Raw genomic sequence first — 21,265 nt, 5'->3', positions numbered from 1 at the left:
GGGCCAGAGGCGGATATCACGTGGCAGATACCGGAAGTAGCGACTGATTTGTCTTGTATTTATGGAGTGTAGTTTAGAATGGGAGAATAGAGTGTGATCATGGCTGGGACCGGGACGGTGTCGGAGGAGACTTTGATAAGTGCTCTGACTGATTTGGTCAACTTAAGCAAAGCTCTTCTTCAGGATGCCCAGACGGAAGCAGGAGGTAAGATAGGTGTTACAGTTTTATTTGGTCGTCATAGATCTATAGAGCACTAAAATGATGCTCAAATTGTTCCATGATCAAGAGGAATTCGTGTTGTATTTTATAATTCAGTCCTGCAAACGATGGCTGAAGTACTGTACCTTGTTTCTGCATGCATATTCAGTGAAATCACTTAAATATTTTTTGACAGTCTTAATGCCAGGGTTGGTCCCAATAGTTCAATATAAATTTAAAAAATAAAAAATGTAAAATATGGATGTAAATTGGGGGTTACAATCAAATACAAAACTATCTCATCAATAAGCCTTACAAAACGTTTCCAGATGTCAAATACTGTACGTACATTTCTTTCCCATCTTTTGTAATTAATGTTTATGGTTTTCAGTTTCCAAAGTGAGTTCAGGAGAACTGTTTCACTCAGAAAATTGTTTTCTGAGTGCTTATTACTTGAATATTTGCTATGCTAAATTTTAAGTAAATTATTTATCTTTTTTTGATGGAAACACACACACACACACACACACACACACACACACACACAGAGTTTCTTTAAAGTAATGAAAGTTGGCAAATCTTTTTAACAATAAAACCATTAACTAAGTGAAAATGTCTCTAACACTGTTTCCCAAGATGCTTTTGGACCCTACCTATTACTGTAGGGAGGAGGAATTTTATATTTGTATTTAAAGCCGTTCTGGCATGAAGGTGGAGTAATATAATCCCTGTCATGCTTATTCCCAATAATGATCCTGGCTGGTAACTATAGTCTTTTGTTCTCATACAGAGTCTAAGGAGCAGTTTTCCCCACATAAGATTACCACTTTATTTGGTCTACTCACAGTCGGACCTCAGTTCTACCAACGGTGAGGTGCTCTAACCATCCGTAGAGTCAAAGAATACATAGAAGTAATCCACTGCTTCAATACTGATTTTTCTGTGTTTTTATTAAGATGATATTCAGGATGGATGGATGGATGGATGGATGATGACATTGTGTGTGTTGTTTCTGTTTTTTAGCATTGGAGTGAAGACAAAGAGTGAAGCAGAAGCCCTCTGGCAGAAGTCTTATCAGTAATTACGCTTAATGTTGTTAAATAATAACAGTTTCAAATGGTTTTCTCCTTTTTCTTCGTTATAATTTCAATGAATGGTACCAAAATGGTAGTGTAGCTAGGTAAATATGTATTTACTGTGTATACTACTGTATCCATGATATCCATTGTGACAATAAATGTGTTTTTCAGCAATGCGGAAGTGAAAGAGCTGATAGATGAACTTCTGCAGCTGGAGGTCTGTATGCATGAAAATAGAAGTACACATTATGCAGTATTGCCTGTCCAGAATGGTGTGATTTCAATGTTAAATGTTAAAATACACAATTGTTCAACCACTTAAAATGATTTCAATGACAAATAGCAAATTATCCCACAGAAACCAATAATGACTTACATTAATCTATACCTTTACTTATACATTCTGATTCATATATTGATTGTGTGTTCTTAAAATAATTAAAAGGTCATTTTTAGTTATACAATAAACATAGTAAAGTGTTTCCCTCTGACTTCTCATGCAGTTCAGGTATAAATGATCTGGAAAGAATAAGTGCTCTGATATTGTAGATTACTGCAGTAAATGAGGAGATATATTCTCCATTGGTGTATTCTTTAATTAATGACTGAAAATAAAAGTGTCTAAATTAATTCATGCTGTAATTTTATGACAGAAAACATTATATGGTCTTTTTTTTTTTAGGTCAGTGGCATTAAAAAACTTTCATTTCTTTACTTATAATTAGGTCATAAGTTATACATTAACTGAAAGATTGGTCTTTGAACCATTTTATTATTGACATTATGCACTTTTATTTTGTTTTCGTGTGTGTGTGTGTGTGTGTGTGTGTGTGTGTGTGTGTGTGTGTGCACGCACAGAGCGAGTGGGACTCCTTCCTGGAGCGAGTGGACGAAGGTCTCCAGATGACAGACTGGCAGCTGTCAGGAGCAAAGATAGCCGACAGTCTGAGCCTTGATATTCCACTCACTGATGGACGCAGTGAAAAGTTAGTTTAAGTCCTGACACCAAACCTAACCTAACCCTAAATCAGCATGAAATCAAATTTAAAGGAAAACTAGCATGTTTGGATGCGTTTTCTTAGGTGTAAATATAATTTTTTGATGATACCTATCAGAGAACAGTTCTGTATTTCATTAAATCACGTATAAATGTGGTTTCTGAGATTTTTTGTGTTGTGTTTGCAGGAGTATGACTCTGGGTCAGTACCTGGATCGGGGTCAGAAGCTGCTGCTGGTTCTCATCAGACATTTTGGATGACTGCCGTGACGAGACCACGTGGCCAAGCTGGAGGCCAGTCGGGTCAGTGTTTCTCCAATTTGATGGGACGACTTCAGATTAAACAACACAAATTACAAACACCCATGGTGTTGTGTGTAGGATTTCCTTGGTGTAGAAGGTCATGTGATGCTTTCCCTGCAGGCTGACCTTGAGGCTCGGTCGGTGCAGGTCTTGGTGGTTTCTTTCGGAAGCGCAGAGGGAGCTCAGCTCTGGCTGGAGCAGACTGGATGTAGCTTCAGGATGGTGTTGGACCAACAGAGGAAGGTCAGGATGTGTATGAGTGTGTGGGTGTGTGAAGAACCCAAATACTTCACATACACTGTGCTTCTCACATTGCTAAATCCTAAGCAGGTGGGGGTTTTTTATGTGCTGCAGATTTACAGGAGTTTTGGCCTTGGCTCGTCCTATTCCAAAGTCATGAAGTTTGGCTCCCTGCTGCAGAGCTCAGAGTACATTACTGCAGGCAGGGACTTCCCAGAATTCCCTTTCCGCCTGTTCGAAGATCTCTACCAGGTTCATTCTTATCTACACTGTCTTTTGGATCGACATGAACTGCATAACTTCACCGCTGTGTTTGAATTCTAAACAGCATTTTGGTTGGTTTGGTTCTTCAGCTGCTGCAGTGTTTCTTTGTCAACTTTCATAATTTCATACAAACATGAAGTTGGTGCTGTTGCTATTTCTCTTTGGGATATGAATGGTGATATTTTTACATTATAATAGCATCCAGGTTGTTTTCTTTGTTTACAGACGGTGTGCATGGCAGTGTATGTGGAGACATTAATTGAACCAAGACTCAAATTTAAAGTGGCTAAAATTAGGTTGAATAGAGTCTTAAATGTTTTTGTGACCTTTCCAACGATTACCTACCTCAAGCTCTACAAACTTGTACTATTTCAGACTAGTTTCATTTGTTTCAAAACTAAAACTTCTGTGCTGGAACTACTTTTTTTTTAGATTCTCGAGATGAGATTGTAAAGCACGCAGCGTCTTAAGAGCCAGCTTCTGAACAAAAGGATCCTTGTAAATGAAAGTCAAACCTTAAAAATGTTCCTCTATTTGTTATTTTTGTATTTTTCTTTGTACTCTTTGTAGTAACTTTCACTGAAAGCATGCTGATAAAACGTTCAGAGAATTGCAACTTTTGGGTTTTCTCTTTTGCAGTTGGGAGGTGACTTCTTGCTGGATGAAGAAGGAAAGGTCCTTCTATGCCATCCAAGTAAAAACCCACATGACAGACCGGCTGTGAAGGACATCCTGCAGGCTGTGGATCCTTGAAAGCTGCAAAACTTTTCAGAATCGGGCGTTAAACACATCACTGACACTACACAGAAGGAACAGCTCTTTGACTCACATTTATGACGTCATGTCTCACACTCATGACAAGATGAAGAGGTGTGACCGATAAAGAACAGTGAAGACAGCTGATCTTCTTTGTGGTATCAGTGTTGTGTTTGGAGTAGATTTATCAGAAATGAAGCTATTAATAAGATGAAGTGTGATTGCATTTTTAACTCTTTAAGAAATAGACATGTTTTTCTGTATGGCATTGAATATCAGGACAGATCTGGTAATTGCATCAATTTGTTGCGCAAGTTGTTCCAGTTTGAAGAGAGTTCTAGTTTTAGTCATCTTTCAAGAGTAATTTTGGTACCGGTATTAAAATCAGTTGTTAAACCTCACCTATGTAACACCAAACCTGACTGGTTCATTTTTCATATGTAATAATAATGTAAACCTTTTGGTACAGGTTTAGGGGAGGTGGGGTACATTGCAAAAGAGTCACTTAAGTCATCCTGTGGTTACAGGTTGAAAGGTTGGTTGGGGAACGCTGTTTTAGACAATCACGTTTAAAAGTATTTGAGGCCCCAAATTTCCTGAGAGCTCCCTGAGTGGAAATGTTGAAATAAACTTGACTCCCCGTCGGGGAATCGAACCCCGGTCTTCCGCGTGACAGGCGGAGATACTGTCCACTATACTAACGAGGATGTGATAAACACAGTTTTTTCTTAAAACTACATCAAAATTAGATTTGTTTTTTTTTTCCAGAATGCTTTATTTTCGCAGATATTTTGACGAAAAAAGGAGTTCCACTTGATCATATTGGCTGAGAAGCATTCTATTTTCTGGTAACATTCAAAACGTCACTCAGTTTAATCAGCAATATTACAATATTACAGTCTCCATGTGAGGATCCAGGGCAGATTGGACCTTCATATTCTGTCACCATCTAGTATTCTTATTTAATCTTGACGAGCGTGAGATGAGTTAATACTTCAGTTTAAGACTTCATTATTTAACTTTCAGACAATGACGAGGAAAAATATTTGTTAACTCCCCGTCGGGGAATCGAACCCCGGTCTTCCGCGTGACAGGCGGAGATACTGTCCACTATACTAACGAGGATGTTGTACATGGTGATGCATGTCAGTGATTATATATTTTGCATAACATCTCATTCCATGGCTACCACCTACGTCATCCGATAGTTACGGGTTGGGCCTGGAAGCGTCTTCCTCGTTAGTATAGTGGACAGTATCTCCGCCTGTCACGCGGAAGACCGGGGTTCGATTCCCCGACGGGGAGTGGCTGAAAGCTTTTAAACGTGATTGTGTAGAACGGTTTTTTGATTTTCTGCCGGTGGATAATTTTAAGTTCCGCGTTTGTTTGTTTTGTTGTTTTTTTACCTCTATCATCATCATCATCACCTCATCATCACCCCCCCCCACACACACACACACCAGCTCCGGCTCCTTCCACCCCAGCGTGATGACATCTTTATGGAGTTGTCTAATCTGACAAATCTACTGTCTATTGTACCAACAAGGAAGTGATGTACAGTTTGAACACCTACGTAGTGATGACGTGTAACAGGTGAGACTGCTATGATTCATGCATAAATGTTGCCTCATGTGTTTCTTAATTATTTTTTTTAGTACGACCATTTCCCCTGTGGGTTTAGTTCTGTCCGTTTCTCTTTGTACGGAGTAAAATTCAAATTAAAACACTTAAAACTATACACAAAATAACTCTTTACTTCAGAAACTTTTAACTGAAATGTATAACCAAAATCCAAGATAAATCCATTTTCAAGTTTCATATTTTACAAAAGTACTATATAAAAAAAAAACGACCCCGAACTCATCTTTGTTGTCTCCGGTGCCCCCAAATTTCCTGAGAACTTTTTGTGTGAAAATGTTACAAAACGACCTTTCTCCCCGTCGGGGAATCGAACCCCGGTCTTCCGCGTGACAGGCGGAGATACTGTCCACTATACTAACGAGGATGTTGGTTGGACTCCCAACCCGTAACTATCAGATGACGTAGGTGGTAGTTATGGGATGAGCTATTATGTGATTGACAGTATTCGTAAGAGACATCCTCGTTAGTATAGTGGACAGTATCTCCGCCTGTCACGCGGAAGACCGGGGTTCGATTCCCAGACGGGGAGTTACCAAGCATCTTTCCACGTGATTGTCTAAATCTTATACACGTTGAGGTCTTAAAATGAAGTATTAACTCAACTCACGCTAGTCAACATTAAATAAGAATGACCGGAGTCTCCAATCTCATAGATTCACTAGATGGTGACAGAAGATGAAGCACCAACCTGTCCTGGATCCTCACATGGAGACTTTAATATTGCTGATTAAACTGATGGACGATTTACATATGATCAGAAACTAGAATGCTTCTCTGCAAATGTGATCAAGTAGAACTCCTTTTTCGTCAAAATATATGTGAGAAAAAATGCATTCTGAAAAGAAAAAAGGCAAACTAACTGTAAAGTTTTAGAAAAGAGAACAATTTCAGGAACAACTTCAATGGAATTGAAGTGTGAGACATCCTCGTTAGTATAGTGGACAGTATCTCCGCCTGTCACGCGGAAGACCGGGGTTCGATTCCCCGACGGGGAGTTACCAGGTATTTTTCCACGTGATTGTCTAAATCTTATACACGTTGAGGTCTTAAAATGAAGTATTAACTCAACTCACGCTAGTCAACATTAACTATATAACATTATATGCACACAATATTCACATTCAGTCACGTACTGTATTAGTAAATCACATCCTAACTCCATACTGCAATGCTCTGCTGCCACCCTGTGGCGGTCATCGAACATACGCACCTTCGAACACAAATGATGAATTTAACAACAAATCCAATCACAATGACTAACGTTCTAGGACATATTGCACATTCAAGGTGAGCTGAAATATCATATGAAATATAAAATCATGACATTGTCATGAAAAATCTACGTGATGTGTTTTGCAATGGGAGGGGGGTAGACATGCATTAGTGCCGTCGATTAAAATTATTTTGATAGTCACAACCGGAAGCTACAGACAATCTAACAACGTCTAACTTCAACGTCTAATTTCAATGTGTTTGTAGTTACCCACTATGTCCACAAGAGGGCACCACGAATACAGATCCTTCAAGAACGTAGTATTACTGTACACATTAAATTCACACGTCTTGCGAAAAAACTTTGTTGTGGTTTTTTCCACGGAATAGTTAAACAGACATAAAGCTAGGGTAATTGACGTAATTATTGTGTTTGTCTTAAGGCTTTTGGTGCTGTTGTATCAGTACTTGTATTAATTTAATTGCGTGTACCAATGTACAGTATTGTTGCTGTTGTAGTTACACAGTATGGCCACAGGAGGGTAGGAAATGTATTTACTGAGCAGGAAGTGGTTTGAGTATACAGTACTTACCCGAGCTCAGGGCTCAAATATGAATTCAGCATGCATGTCTTATTTTGCTTGTATTTTCTTTCCTTTAAAAACTTTTTGTGTCTCTTTGTCTTTGTGTGTTTGTTTTGTTTTTGTTTTTGAGTTCACCTCAGGAGTCACATCCTTTAATTGTTGGCTTAACTTATCCGACAATCAAGAATGTTGCACGTTGAAATGATAAATCTCCATTTGCATCGAACCAAAAGTGTCCCATGCACTCCAACTTTGAAGGAAATATTTTAATTTGTTTCGTTCATCTTAAGAAAAGGTTTTCTTCTATCAAGTAAAAAATACATAGTGATATTTGAGATATGTTCAGATATGTAAAGTAACATTAAAATTATTTTATGAAGTTTTATTTAGAATATTTCATCCAGATGCACTGGCATCGTATCTGCGATCATATGACCAACATAAAATGTGTAATACAGCCATTGACCACAGGATGGCAGTGTCACCAATATGTGTTCATGTCCGGTGGTCGCTCAAAATAAAAGCATCAAACGAACAGGAAATATATTTGATTCAGTTTCACGAAATTAAGTAGTTTTTAATGTTTTTACATCATTTTTGAATCATTTTTTATTTTTTTTAAGGAAACTGACTGGAAAGAAATATAGTTTGGAAAAGTGTCTGGCCAGTGAGAAAGAAAGTCCATCCTGGACAGACGGTCCACCAATCTTGTGGACGTGAAGAGATTCATGAAGTGTCAAAATCTGTTAGATTCTTGTATAAAAATATTAAAGTTGTGGGTTAAAACCAAGAAGAAGGTTCAAACGTTTTCAAATAAAGCAGATGTTAGTAGAGTCAAATAGTGCCGGTATTAAAAAGAAGATTTTGGATTTTAGAGGATGTTGGAGCGCTAATTGTTCTTGAAGTTGTTCTCTTTTTCCAAAGTAAAACTAATTCAAATTAAAACACCTAACCCTAACCCTAACCCACCTAACCCTAACCCACCTAACCCTAACCCACCTAACCCTAACCCACCTAACCCTAACCCACCTAACCCTAACCCACCTAACCCTAACCCACCTAACCCTAACCCACCTAACCCTAACCCACCTAACCCTAACCCGAACTCATCTTTGTTGTGTCCTGTGCCCCCAAATTTCCTGAGAACTTTTTGTGTGAAAATGTTAAAAAGCATCTTGTCTCCCCGTCGGGGAATCGAACCCCGGTCTTCCGCGTGACAGGCGGAGATACTGTCCACTATACTAACGAGGATGTTGGTTGGACTCCGAAAACCGTAAGTATCAAATGACGTAGGTGGTAGTTATGGGATGAGGTATTAGGTGATTAACAGTATTCGTAAGGGATATCCTAACTCAACTCACGCTAGTCAACATTAAATAAGAATGACCGGAGTCTCCAATCTCATAGATTCACTAGATGGCGACAGAAGATGAAGCACCAACCTGTCCTGGATCCTCACATGGAGACTTTAATATTGCTGATTAAACTGATGGACGATTTACATATGATCAGAAACTAGAATGCTTCTCTGCAAATGTGATCAAGTAGAACTCCTTTTTCGTCAAAATATATGTGAGAAAAAATGCATTCTGAAAAGAAAAACGGCAAACTAACTGTAAAGTTTTAGAAAAGAGAACAATTTCAGGAACAATTTCAATGGAATTTGAAGTGTGAGACATCCTCGTTAGTATAGTGGACAGTATCTCCGCCTGTCACGCGGAAGACCGGGGTTCGATTCCCCGACGGGGAGTTACCATGTGTTTTTCCACGTGATTGTCTAAATCTTATACACGTTGAGGTCTTAATGAAGTATTAACTCAACTCACGCTAGTCAACATTAACTATATAACATTATTTGCACACAATAATCACATTCACATTCAGTCACGTACTGTATTAGTAAATCACATCCTAACTCCATACTGCAATGCTCTGCTGCCACCCTGTGGCGGTCATCGAACATACGCACCTTCGAACACATATATTTAGCCAAAAAATTCCATTCCCAGTTTCATATTTTTCAAAAGTGCTCCCCTTAGTCAATCAATCAAACCCCAAATTCATCTTTTATGTCTCCTGAGGCCCCAAATTTCCTGAGAGCTCCCTGAGTGAAAATGTTGAAATAAACCTCACTCCCCGTCGGGGAATCGAACCCCGGTCTTCCGCGTGACAGGCGGAGATACTGTCCACTATACTAACGAGGATGTCTCACACTTCAAAATTCCATTGAAATTGTTCCTAAAATTGTTCTCTTTTCTAAAACAAACTTTACAGTTAAATTTGAGTTTATTTTTTCAGAATGCCTTTTTTTCTCACATATATCTTGACGAAAAAGGAGTTCCACTTGATCACATTTGCAGAGAAGCATTCTAGTTTCTGATCATATTTAAATCGTCCATCAGTTTAATCAGCAATATTAAACACAAGCCACTATACAATCACTGTGAGTAGTCTACAGCGGAGAGAAGCTGGTATGCTGTGGTGTTATTGGAGCCTGTGTCCCGACCAACACTCAATTTATTCTTGTGTGTGGTTGTTCTCAGGAATAAATACACAACTGATCCACCCACCGCGACTCCTGAGCCATTCCTTATCCAAACAGCAGAGCAGGGTGGTCACACATATAGGAGTTATGATCCTTGATCCTTACATGGTTCAATAAAGCAATAACAGATAGAGATTACATGCTCATGTATGTATATGTAATATAAACACATACATATGTGTTTGGTCCAACGAAAAGACGCTTGTAGTCTCCAACTCGCGGAACTTCTCACCGACACTGTCATTATGAGTACAGTAATAAAAACTTGTAATAATATAACCCGATGAAGTGTTATTCGTTACATTCAAAATTTAAATATGCACTTGAGACATGTTTCACAAAAGTCTGAAGTTGGGTGTACTTTTCCCCCAATTTTTTTTTTTTTTTTTACAATACTATACAAGACTAACACCCAAAATGGTACACCTGGGATTTACAGAACATTTAACAAACATTTGTTTTCTGACTTACAAAATTTATGACACAAGAGAATCAATCTAATATACTCAAGGGGTTTAAAAATGCATCAGATTTTTTTTTAGAGAAAAAAATATTCAGCTGATATATTCAATATTCAGCTAATTTAAAATGACCATAAAGGGCTGGTAGACAACAAAGCAAATAAACATTTCGGTGCTGTGGGGAAGTTTCGAGAGGAGAGGATTTTATTCTGGACTGGTTCGTGATGAGGTCCCTCAAACATCTAATTTAAACCATTTTCTGAATCAATGAAGAGTCATTAAATGTTGAGAATAACAAAATACGGACTGCTATCTTTGGATGACCACAGAGGTGCGCTTAAATCTCTTATGATGGGATTTTTTTTTTAATAGAATGAATGAATGCATGAATGAATGATCAGCCACCAACAGTTAAAGAAGCGCCAGATTTGTGCTTAAATAGTACTGATTTTAAAGTGCCACCCTATCATCAAACTCGCAGAGATAGTTCATGGTCCGGTCGCAGTAGTGGTCCCACCAGTCACCATCATCTGACGACATCGACACGCAGTTCTCCCGTCTCCCTCCGTCCGGTTGGCTGGACAGGAAGTGTTTGCGCCACTGGAAGTACGACACCCGCGTCCCGTCATCGAAAAGGTACATGCCCTCAGCCCGCAGGTCGTTGATACCCAACCAGACGGGCCAGTTCCCTGGGTGGAAGAACGACTTGACGTAGTCGGCGAGGGCCTCTTGCTCCCTGCGGTCACGTGGCATCGCCATGCGGCCACCGCGCTCAATGCACTTCCGGGATGCTCCGGCGTAGTCCTCGTAGCTGTTATACACCAGATAGCATTTGTATCCGATCCTGCGTCCCTTGTGACAACCTAAGAAGCACAGGACATTAAGGAAATTATTTAAACATTTTTGACAGCTGAAAACTGACAAAAACATTACGTTTTATTGGCCCGTAAAATCTGCAATAACAGATCAATCCACTAGGGGGAGGGACATCATCGCTTCATAAAATAGTTAATTTGGTAAAATGTTTATCTAAGAAAACTGATACAAAGATAAACTAGCATTTGTTTTTGCTCTATTTTATCCCAGTCGTTAATTTCTGCGAAATACAGAAAAAAAAAGTTAATTCTCATATGCCAGTTGATAACTTTGGTTGAATGAATGAATGAACGAATGCGCTTAGAAAAATGTCTGAGGAAATGGAGATAAACTAAAACAATGAGCTGAATGAAGGTAAAATCGCATGTAAGGTCAAAAGTTTTTGAAGCTTGAGCTGACCCCGCCCTCAGGCCCTTGAGACGTCAGTGTAGCATTATTTATTTATCTACCTATTCTCTTGTTTATTCTCCTAAACTTTTTTCAGCCCTAAAAATAAGGAACTCTACTAGTCATAATTGTTCAAAGAATACTCTTAAGTAGATGAAAGTAATGTTCTTAGGAGACTTTCTCAGGATGATTCCTCCCTCTACTGGCCTATTATGGTATGTCAGAAAATTTTGTCACGTCCAAAGCTCTATCTGTTCAATGATATACACAGAAACCTCAGCGACAGAAATCGGGTTACCTTCCAATCTTCCCGTCTCCTTGCGGTTGTCCTTGCTGTGTTGATAGACCTCTCGGATGTTGTCCTCCAGCTCCCCCACTTTAGCTACCATGTTAGAGAACAACAAGGAGATATGAATGTCTTTACCAGGTAGTCCAGTTAATTTTTTTAAGGAAACTGACTGAAAAGAAATATAGATTGTAAAAGTGTGTGGACAGTGGGAAAGTAAGTCCTCATCTTACCATCCATCCTGGACAGACGGTCCACCAACTGGCTGACTTTAACATCCAGAGTGTAGTGACCTACATTCAGCTTGTGGATAGCCTGATCCATGGAAGCCAGTCTGGACACTATGGAACAGAATGTGGGTGCTTCATGATTCAGAGTGTGTTCACTTAGACCAGATCTGGAGATGAATAATCAGACTCACAGACATAGTTGTATGAGTTTTCAAAGTCTGAAACTGGGCTTGTTGGTTCTGGTTGTTCAAGCTCTGGAAGAATATCTGGGAGGTCTCCTCTCGCCTTCTTCACCTCAGGCAGAGATGCCTGAAAAAAGGATAGAGAGAGAGAGAGAGAGAGAGAGAGAGAGAGAGAGAGAGAGAGAGAGAGAGAGAGTTCACAATGTTCTCATTTCTCAGATGCTGTTTCTACCATATGTAACTTTGTCTAGATTGAGATCAAACCAAACAAGATGGTCAAAAGATTTAAAAATTTAGGATTTAAAACAAAATCTGAATTATCTCCCTGACAACATCTCGATGTGCATCATTTTCAAACTTTAATTTTTCTCACAGAGGAACAGAGAAATATTCAAAGCAAATCTAGCTACTCGAGCCAGTTGTTTCAGTTCAAGCAATACATCATTTTATTGTTGACATCGGAATGTTATCCTGAGCAACAATCACATTGCAAGTCAACAAGCCAGCATTCATGCATTCGCACAGAGGCTTCAGAGTCATCAGATACTTTAACACGTCAAACGCAGGAGCTGGGAATCAAACCATCAATCTTCAGATGAGTTGATGACCCCCTGACTTGACTTCCTCACCATCGGCTTCTCAGCGATCCAGAGAAATCTATTCAAATCTATCTTAGCTTCCAACTATGTAAACTCTACCAGAACCAATATAAACTCTTATCTTATGTCATCCTAGTCTTGTATGCTGCTGCAGAACATACCAGATTGCCCACCTCCTCATCACAACCACCAGTCTCACCAACCCAGCTACGCTGTTATTGTGTTGAACTCGCCTGATGTATGTCTTCTGTCCATGACATCATCTCTCACAACGGCACACAATTTTAACCTGCTACAGTACCTTCCTTACACTCATTTATTGGCACATAAATCTCAGCATATCTGATTTAGCTCCACCTCCAACACGCACACGCAGCACTTTGTACATGGATACAGAGATTTACCCTCACTGGCATAGACCGTGAACGGCCACATCAGTCAGAGTTGATGTTCCAGCAGTAAAAAGAACACATCCGGTCCTGACCTGTGTTGGTGAGGCGTCGGCCCATCCTGCAGGAACGCCCAGAGAACAAAAATATAAGAGGGTGAGCGAAGTGACTGCCGGTCCCATCTTCTGATTCCTGTGAATCTGCTTTTACCCAGAAAGGAAAACTCCCAAAGAGTCTGTCTCTCCCTTCTTTCACTCCTCTTTTCCTCCTGACCCTGGTTTAGGTCTCACTGAAGCGGGAACATCAGCAGGAATCTGCCAGTGGAAATGTGAATGGGAGCTGGTGTACACCTCCCCCTATAAAAAACACACACACCAAAAATCAGGTACCAGAAGAGAACTGCAGTCACATCCCAGCTGTCTGAGAGCCTCTCTGCCTTCTTCAGGACGTCCTGTTTTTCTCCCAAAACAACAGGAAAGCTCTTTGTTCCGACTCCCATTTCCCATTTCCATTCTTTGTTACATGCACTTCTGCTCAGGGGACAACATCATAGGTTTCTGTCCCATGGAAAGCACACATCTGCTTTTGAACAGAGGGAACAGGATCTTTGTGCACTTTTTGAGATGAAGCATTTTTTATTGTTTTAACAATGATTTCATTGGTTCAAGACGTAGGAGAAGTCAACGTTTTTCTTTGGTTTGACTGCTGACTTTGGAGAAGTAAACTTTTCACAGGTACTCAAGTAACCAGACTTCAGATAAAACATGGTGCTGTCAGTGCTGAATACGTTTGAAGCTCATAGCAATGATTAGTTTCATAAAGAACCACAACTTGCTGTTTTCTGAAGCATTCAGCCCTGTGACACAATTTGGAGTTTGCCTGGTTGTCATGGAGATGTCTCTGTTGACATACTATTTAATGTATGGACTTATAAGGATGGTGTACCCCAAAACGTTTGCCCTTGGTAGTAGTTTGATAGCAGTTTGACAAACTGACAGTTTCATAGGTCAAAACGTGACTTTCATCCCAGATGTATATTTGTTGTTTAATCGTCTTTAATATTATCTATGGCTTAAAATCTTCAATAGGTTCTGCTGCACAGTGTGCCTGTACACATGAGGATACCGTAGTCACAACACACACACACACACACACACACACACACCTTTTATTGTTTAGCTAAATACTCCCCATACTTGCCAAGCTTTTCAAGTTTAATTTGATACATCAGTAGTCAGGGAAATATGGGAATCCAATCAAGGAAAATCATGACAGATGGACTCACTAGAAGGAAAACTAATGTGTTTGCTTATGTGTGCGTAACAGGAGGTCTGCCAGTTAAAATGCCACAAGAATCCAGCAGAATTTCCAGGGAAAGCCAGAATCTGGAGTCTGGGAGGAGCTCCGGCAGCGACTGGGATTGTGAGCTGTTAGTAAAGGACACACACTCGGTTCGAGTCTCAGGACGGCTCCAACACATTTTCTGCACCGCTGACTGACTCTCAGCTGTTAAAAATGCAGAAGACCCCTCACAGAAGTGTTTATTCTTAGTCTTAAATTTGGCTTGTGTTACTGTTGTTTTTCATTTTTGTATGTTAGGTTTTTGTGCTTTTAACTTTAAGCTTTTAAGAAAACCCCCCTGAAAAAAGTCTTTTGGCTGAAGGGAATCTTGATGTTAATAAATACATGAGAAGGAACACAAAGCAGCCATTCACAGCCTGGAGGCTTTGGGTGGTGCTGCACACAGGGTGGCTGGACCTTACAGAGGTGCCTCAGTTCAGAGACTGGAGACGGACAAACTGTACATGAAGAACCAACACAGCTTCAAAATGATTTATATTAATATTTACTTCAAACACATTGTATAATTTGTTTTTGTGTCTACAGGTGGCAGTATGGAGCAAAGCCCACAGGCACTGATATTAAGGAGTGTAGGTTATGAAACAATAAATGGGAACAGAATTGTTTGAGTCCAAAAACCTTTACAAATATTTGTTTTCCACATAATAAAGATAAAACATATATGACTTTTATTTTTCTTCCTTCCAATCTGTGTTCACACAATGCATGAGTGCAATATCCACAAAGAGCATCAGATACAATCAGCAGATAAATATAAAAAAGAAAAACACAATGGATATTTTAACTCTATGACAGAAGTAGCACAAATAACTACAAGTGTGTCTCTTTACACTATAAATACACACTGGCTTTTCTCAGCGCTACTGTGAGGTCAAAGATGACAGTTTGGAAGGTGAGGTGGTGAGAAAGCTTTGGCAAGATGCTGAATCTATGCAGAACATCTGTAACAGGATCACACACCCAAACATACTGGCCATGAGTTTTCCACGGCTTCCTCCGGCCTGTCCACTCTGTTTGGAATGCCAGAATAGCCTAGTTTCCACTTTTAAATAGAAACCATCTCATTAAATGAATGCGTGAAAGTTGGGGGGGGGGGGGGGGGCAGCATTCCATTATATTCTTATGAAGTGATGCAATGGTAAAATGTGATATTCCAGAATTCCATAACCAGAGAGTTTATTTTCTGATGACACTATGCAGGTCAGGATTCCAGCACCGAGCTCTGAAGCGCTAATATTTAGAGTAATATGTACGCAAACATAAGTAAAAGCATATTGAGAGTAAATAAATCTTCGAGTGTTTTTTCAAGGATGAAAATTTTACACTGTTACATACAGAGGAACTCCGTGTTAGAATGTCTAAAACTTTCAAGCCACACAATTACTGTGCAATAATAATACAAGCAACTAAAACAACAGGTTACCAGGAATACTTAGTTAATGTTTAGAGCAATTCAATAACCTGTCATGCAAGAAAAAGCAGTTATGAATGATTTTTTTAAAATTGAGAAGAGACAGTTTTTCTCATGAACTCACAATCCTGGTCAGTAAAAGGGTTTAGTTTGCTGTAACAGGCAGATTTAATAACTTTTGAATGAAAGAGTAAAAGTAATGGTTATTACTGATGAACAGCTGCAGCCATGGAAAGGACTGGAGGTTTGCCAGTTTACCTGGTATTTCCTGATTTTTAAATCAGCTTTTGAGAATTGACAATTTTGCTAGCCAGCTAGCCATGACAACCAATTATAAATTAATGAAAGAAGGAAGAAACAAATCAGATGACAGAATTTCCCAGAAGAGTTAAAGTGATATGTCCAATTTACACTTGTCAAGTGTCCCAAGATCACAAAATCCAGGTGTGATGAAACAAAACCCTCATTTACACCTTTCAAAAGTTTACCCATGGAGCAAGCAACTACCTAGCATTCGGCTACATGCTTCTCAAACAGCAAAGAATGTCAATGTGAACTGTGTGTCATTCCTGTGTTATTTTTAAAATTTGTTGCACCCAAGATGCCGGCAGTGGTGAAGTGCAAATGGGGTTATAATAATAGAAACTTTGTACCACAATGATCTGGTACGAGGGAGCACACACGCCATCTGTGACAGATTTTGTTGGCCGATGGTGTTTAGTGAGCTGTTGATGACTTTCTACCCTAAGAGAGAGGGGAGGGGGGGCACCAGCACACAGGCAGTGAGGTAATGTCTTGAGGTAACACGCCACTAAGGATAATGACAATAACTGATGTGGTCATTGTTTGTTAAATCTAGACGCAGATGTCTGTAGCCATGGCAGTGTGGTTCTTCTTCAGGGTGACGATGACGGTAACCCATTCCGAGTGGCGACTGCCGTTTGCTGTGGTTTACCAGTTGTCTAGGAAGTCAAATCCGGTCTTCAGGATGCTGTTGCTGGTGTTGTACTGGGGAGAAAGGAAGTACGTGGGAGAGACAGACGCAATCCTGTTAAAACACTGGAAGCAACACTCAGCACATGACTAGTTATTTAAATCCGTTGCTACAAACTTTGGATTTCCTTGTTTGGATCTTTTCAAAACTAACTCGTGGTTTGGTTTGTTCAGGACTGTATGAAAGCTTTGACACAAACGCTGGTCCAGACTAAACAAGTGGACAGAACCTTAAGAAGGTTCTGTATTTTTTGTGTTCTTTTCTGTGACATGAACTGTGAGTTTGATTTGGAGCAAATGTAACACGTGTTCCAGCTCAGACTAACCTGCTGAAAAGAAGAATCTTCTTCCCTTTTCTCTATCTCTGCACCGGAGGCATTACTGGGGGGCTTAGATATCATGCTGGAGGAGAACATTTCATCCAAAGTGTTGCTGACTGATGGCAGGGTGCTCTGAGATCGTTCCCATCCTCCAACTGATGAAGGCACACTGACAGGTGGGACTGGGTTTGGTGAAATGGAGATGGATGCGGGTGTTCCACTAACAGTGGGGGCGACAGGGGGCTGGGGAGCAGGGGGTTTGGGTGCTCGATGCTTAATGGACTTGGTAGGTGCTGGAGGTTGGGGCTCTACTGCCTCTGGCTCTTTGGAGGTCTCCTGTAGAGAAATAGATCAGTAAAAACGAACCAAGTGATCTACAGCGGCTCCGACAAAGAAAAGGGTGCAAAAACAGGTGAAGTGTTGGAATAGAAGAGCATTTCTTAGTTCTGTTAAGAAGACAAACCTGAATTTAGAGTATACTATTCAATATGTGAAAAAAAAAGATCAGACACAATCTACTCATTTTTTTAAACTGCAGATCTTCTTGTGGATCCTTATCAGATGCCATTTATCTCAGCTTCAGGCTAAATTCTATTTCAGGATCCACAGCTTGATGACATTGCGTCAAAGAAAAGTGTTGCTTTGGGCACTTATTTCAGCTGAGCAAAACTGACAGATTAAAAAACTGTACCTGTCGGAGGTAGGAGGGGAGGGATTTCTCTCCTTTCTCAAGGAACTTTATCTGGCTGGGGGTCAGGGACTGGAAGTCGGCTTGCTCTCCCTCCAACCTGGACCTCTCAGCGCTGATCTTCCAGAAAGACGATTCTTCCTCTGGCCTTCTCCCTTCGCTGACGGCGACCTTAACCGTCATATAGTAACAAGATCAGACTAATGTCTAGTCATGAAATACATGGGTTCCCTGTCTAAAGATGTGATTAACAGAGTATATCAAAAAGTAGCTTCATGTTTCACACTGTTGAGCTATTAGATATCCTCATGTGATACTGAGACATATCTTCACCACATCCACTCAAATGTCTGCACTGACCTAACCCAGGTCAATTAAAGTACTAACAAGGCAGTCAGAGACTGCAACATCCCGCAACACCCCTGAATTCAAAATTTTACCCTGACCTACAATTCTTTGCGCCTCTGGCTTCCTGAAAATGTTGCCTTTTGTTTTGTGATCATATCATCAGTTTTCAGAGATGTGTACCTAAAAAGGTTTCAAAGTGAAAATTTGACCATGACCTACTTTTACAAGGTCAAGGTTGTGATCTAATTTTCATCCCCTTTGCCGCCCAAGTAATGTGCTTTTTCTTTCATCTTTCTATCTTCAACGGTTGTGAAGATATTTGGTGGACAGATGGACGAACACACACTGACAATTATAAAGCATCAGCGCTTTGTGGGATATAAATATAAAAACCACATAAAGAGGTGGCAGTACACTCCCCATCACACCTTTGTTCCAGGTGTACTCTTAGTAAGCTGACTGGAATGAGGAACTTTTATAGCCTTCAAGTCGGCCGGTGTGGCTGAGATCGCCTGATCTGCTGAGCCGGAGGTCAAGCTGAATTCTAGCTGGCTCTAAAAAAAGTGAGGAAAAGTTTACAACTCAGGAAACTTGCAGCAGGCATTTCTTTTCATTTCTAACACTCTGACAGTTAATTACTGTAAAATCATTGGTTGAAAATTAATAGAAGTAGGTGTAGTACTTTAGTATTGTTCCAAATATGTTTGCAGTTACATTTCAGGGAGAAGTATAATAATTTTTACCTTTGTTTCCCATGAGAAGGGAGCAGAGTGCTCATCCTGCCAGGTAATATCCTAAGCAGAAACAAAGCAGTCGCAAAAAACAAACAAAACAAAAAAATCATGACTTTCCTTCATTATTTTGTGTATGTAAAACAGTCTACATGACTACACTGAAAGGAATTCAACATGCAACAGTGGGATCTGTAAGTTTGCTTTAGTAGATTGACTTACATGAAAAGAACAATTCTGATTATTGATGAACATCAACAGTAAAAATAAAGGGACAGACTAAAACACCACAGCGGTAATCTTTGTCTTTAAAGACAGGCAACGCTGTCAACTTCATCCTGTGGGACATCGGCCAACTCTTCTGTAAAAGCTAAAACTGTCTGTAGCGTCTGTGGAGGATGTTGGTACTGGCTCGACCAATGCCACAGGATTTCAATGAGGGTTAGGCTGAGCTCACTGAAACTGTGATGTCATTCTCTCCTACTGAAAGTACCCACACACCCTGGTCCAACAACATATAAGCACAGCAGCAGTGCAAACTTGTGATCATGATGTTGATCAGGTTTTGATTATTATTTTTTTGATATACATGCTATTAATGGTGCTGAAGTTCACTGATTCTTTAGTGGTGACTACAGACAGTTCCTGAGGTGCATCAGGTGTATGTTAATGCAGATACTGGTCCGTGTACTGTAGTTAGTGCACCAGGGCATGCACAATGCCGGCACGGAGGCACTGCTGTGGAATGGGGAGCGTTCATGGCCCTTCCTTCAGCATGCCAATGGTACTTGTGTTGTCCTGAAGTTGAATGCTTGTGTTTTCTTTTCCTAAGTTTTGTTTTGTCTAAAAAAAAAGAGTAGTTAGTTTAACCAGGAAGTGGCCATTTGGGATTAGTTGGGTAAAATCACAGCGGCTAATTACGTTTAAAAATACAGTACACCAGACTCAAAAACTTCTCACCACAAAAATATGTGATGTAAACCTCGAATTATGAGAATTATTATAAACTTGCAATACGCAAAGACGTACAACTACTTTTAAACCAGAGAAAAGGTTGAATTCATGTGAGTTCAGTTCACGTGTCACGTAGTCGATGACGTTTATCACCGTGCGTCAAAGGCTAAGTGGCTAATTAGCAAACGCAACAACGCAGGCTTTTCTGACCAATTAGACATTCACAAAACTAGCTACTATCATTTTTGAAGTGGTTCCTGTACCTCTTCTCCGAAGTGAACTATTTTCTGACCCGTCTCTATGAGCAGTTTCGGGTAACAGACCACTTCTTCACGGTCAACTCTGTGCATCGCATATCGGGCTCTGACATGAGGATCCATCATCTCATTGTCGATGGCGTCGTCTTGTTCTTGCGGTGTCATTTTCTCCCAGGAGGAGCCGTGTTTGGCTTTAATGTTTTCTCTCTCCTGCATTATTTTCTTCGCCATGGAGTTGATGGAGGAGAAGTATTCGAACTTCTTTTCCTCCATTCTGTGCGCGTCTAGCCCCGCCATTGTTGCGGCGGCCATCTTTCAACACTGCCAGCTGTGTTTATTTTGAGTGAAAAGGAAACAGTGTGGGCGGAGGGCGGGGCCTGTCAAAGTCACGTGACGAACACAGGGAAATGACGGGTTTACGTCGCCATCTAGTGGTAGCGTTAAGGAAAATGGAACTAGCTTGTTAAAATTACTTGTATATTATAGTGAATAATTTTACCTATATCGCTGTGTGGCTAGATTTCACGTTTCCTGCCAAAATCCGTAAACACAGCTGACCTAAAGGTTTCGATTAATTATTGTATTGATGATAAATATTCATAAATGATTTCGTGCTTTGAGGCGTGGTGGAACGTATTTCAGCTATTGCTTATTTCAAAATTACACAAAGCATAATTTTTAACGAAGCTATACTGTATATCTCTTATAATTGTCATAATCACGTAAATGAAGAATACCTCGGGCAGGTTACATGCGGACTAGTCGCGCAGGCGCAGAAGAAACTTAAAGCTCTCCCCGTCGGGGAATCGAACCCCGGTCTTCCGCGTGACAGGCGAAGATACTGTCCACTATACTAACGAGGAACTGCTTCATCAATGGTAATAATGTTGTATTGCTCTTTTTCTATTGTTTAATTTAATTTTTACTCCTTTTTTAGCTCTGCTTCTTGTCTTCATCAACTCTAAAGGGAC

The 21,265-nt window shown here is 40.1% G+C and overlaps 3 protein-coding genes and 9 non-coding genes across 13 annotated transcripts; 4 read left to right on the top strand and 8 right to left on the bottom strand.

The window, feature by feature from the left end:
* Nucleotides 1–44: 44 nt before the first annotated feature.
* Nucleotides 45–5,480, top strand: selenol (selenoprotein L). Its single transcript, XM_068342800.1, has 9 exons — nucleotides 45–205; nucleotides 990–1,068; nucleotides 1,223–1,276; nucleotides 1,450–1,495; nucleotides 2,137–2,264; nucleotides 2,464–2,578; nucleotides 2,699–2,821; nucleotides 2,933–3,070; nucleotides 3,722–5,480. Exons 1-9 carry the CDS (start codon nucleotides 100–102, stop codon nucleotides 3,833–3,835), a joined length of 903 nt encoding a protein of 300 aa, XP_068198901.1. The 5' UTR covers nucleotides 45–99; the 3' UTR covers nucleotides 3,836–5,480.
* On the bottom strand, nucleotides 4,474–4,545 carry trnad-guc (transfer RNA aspartic acid (anticodon GUC)). The gene has a single exon. It is a non-coding gene; the product is annotated as a tRNA-Asp (tRNA).
* Nucleotides 4,892–4,963, bottom strand: trnad-guc (transfer RNA aspartic acid (anticodon GUC)). Its single transcript has one exon. It is a non-coding gene; the product is annotated as a tRNA-Asp (tRNA).
* On the top strand, nucleotides 5,072–5,143 carry trnad-guc (transfer RNA aspartic acid (anticodon GUC)). Its single transcript has one exon. It is a non-coding gene; the product is annotated as a tRNA-Asp (tRNA).
* A 291-nt stretch (nucleotides 5,481–5,771) lies between the features above and the next one.
* Nucleotides 5,772–5,843, bottom strand: trnad-guc (transfer RNA aspartic acid (anticodon GUC)). Its single transcript has one exon. It is a non-coding gene; the product is annotated as a tRNA-Asp (tRNA).
* A 559-nt stretch (nucleotides 5,844–6,402) lies between these two features.
* Nucleotides 6,403–6,474, top strand: trnad-guc (transfer RNA aspartic acid (anticodon GUC)). Its single transcript has one exon. It is a non-coding gene; the product is annotated as a tRNA-Asp (tRNA).
* Nucleotides 6,475–8,454: 1,980 nt separating this feature from the next.
* On the bottom strand, nucleotides 8,455–8,526 carry trnad-guc (transfer RNA aspartic acid (anticodon GUC)). Its single transcript has one exon. It is a non-coding gene; the product is annotated as a tRNA-Asp (tRNA).
* Nucleotides 8,527–8,953: 427 nt separating this feature from the next.
* Nucleotides 8,954–9,025, top strand: trnad-guc (transfer RNA aspartic acid (anticodon GUC)). The gene has a single exon. It is a non-coding gene; the product is annotated as a tRNA-Asp (tRNA).
* A 382-nt stretch (nucleotides 9,026–9,407) lies between these two features.
* Nucleotides 9,408–9,479, bottom strand: trnad-guc (transfer RNA aspartic acid (anticodon GUC)). Its single transcript has one exon. It is a non-coding gene; the product is annotated as a tRNA-Asp (tRNA).
* Nucleotides 9,480–9,774: 295 nt separating this feature from the next.
* On the bottom strand, nucleotides 9,775–13,594 carry clec11a (C-type lectin domain containing 11A). Of its 2 annotated transcripts, none has more exons than XM_068341872.1 (5): nucleotides 13,326–13,594; nucleotides 12,252–12,369; nucleotides 12,064–12,171; nucleotides 11,843–11,926; nucleotides 9,775–11,144 (listed from the first exon to the last, which is right to left on the bottom strand). In XM_068341872.1, the coding sequence occupies exons 1-5, from the start codon at nucleotides 13,410–13,412 to the stop codon at nucleotides 10,732–10,734; spliced, it is 810 nt and encodes a 269-aa protein (XP_068197973.1). In that variant the 5' UTR covers nucleotides 13,413–13,594; the 3' UTR covers nucleotides 9,775–10,731. The 2 variants fall into 2 exon arrangements, with proteins under 2 accessions (XP_068197973.1, XP_068197974.1); XM_068341873.1 differs by lacking the exon at nucleotides 13,326–13,594 and adding an exon at nucleotides 13,246–13,291.
* Nucleotides 13,595–15,237: 1,643 nt separating this feature from the next.
* c19h1orf198 (chromosome 19 C1orf198 homolog) lies at nucleotides 15,238–20,621 on the bottom strand. The gene is made up of 6 exons (XM_068341871.1): nucleotides 20,301–20,621; nucleotides 19,096–19,146; nucleotides 18,781–18,906; nucleotides 18,008–18,175; nucleotides 17,323–17,652; nucleotides 15,238–17,011 (listed from the first exon to the last, which is right to left on the bottom strand). The coding sequence occupies exons 1-6, from the start codon at nucleotides 20,604–20,606 to the stop codon at nucleotides 16,955–16,957; spliced, it is 1,038 nt and encodes a 345-aa protein (XP_068197972.1). The 5' UTR covers nucleotides 20,607–20,621; the 3' UTR covers nucleotides 15,238–16,954.
* Nucleotides 20,622–21,085: 464 nt separating this feature from the next.
* Nucleotides 21,086–21,157, bottom strand: trnad-guc (transfer RNA aspartic acid (anticodon GUC)). The gene has a single exon. It is a non-coding gene; the product is annotated as a tRNA-Asp (tRNA).
* Nucleotides 21,158–21,265: the final 108 nt, after the last annotated feature.

This window comes from Antennarius striatus, chromosome 19, assembly GCF_040054535.1.
Source record: "Antennarius striatus isolate MH-2024 chromosome 19, ASM4005453v1, whole genome shotgun sequence".
Lineage (NCBI taxonomy): Eukaryota > Metazoa > Chordata > Actinopteri > Lophiiformes > Antennariidae > Antennarius > Antennarius striatus.
The sequence above is the reverse complement of the archived record's forward strand: the minus strand, read 5'-3'. Positions and strand labels throughout refer to the sequence as shown.

Coding starts and splice junctions, on each gene's coding strand:
- clec11a (XM_068341872.1), bottom strand. CDS start 13,412: ATGGGACCGGCAGTCACTTCGCTCACCCTCTTATATTTTTGTTCTCTG. Junction 12,370..13,325: donor CCGACGCCTCACCAACACAG/GTCAGGACCGGA, acceptor TCCTTTTTTCAG/GCATCTCTGCCTGAGGTGAA. Junction 12,172..12,251: donor AAACTCATACAACTATGTCT/GTGAGTCTGATT, acceptor TCTGTTCCATAG/TGTCCAGACTGGCTTCCATG.
- c19h1orf198 (XM_068341871.1), bottom strand. CDS start 20,606: ATGGCCGCCGCAACAATGGCGGGGCTAGACGCGCACAGAATGGAGGAA. Junction 18,907..19,095: donor CCTTCTCATGGGAAACAAAG/GTAAAAATTATT, acceptor CACTTTTTTTAG/AGCCAGCTAGAATTCAGCTT. Junction 17,653..18,007: donor TCCCCTCCTACCTCCGACAG/GTACAGTTTTTT, acceptor ATTTCTCTACAG/GAGACCTCCAAAGAGCCAGA.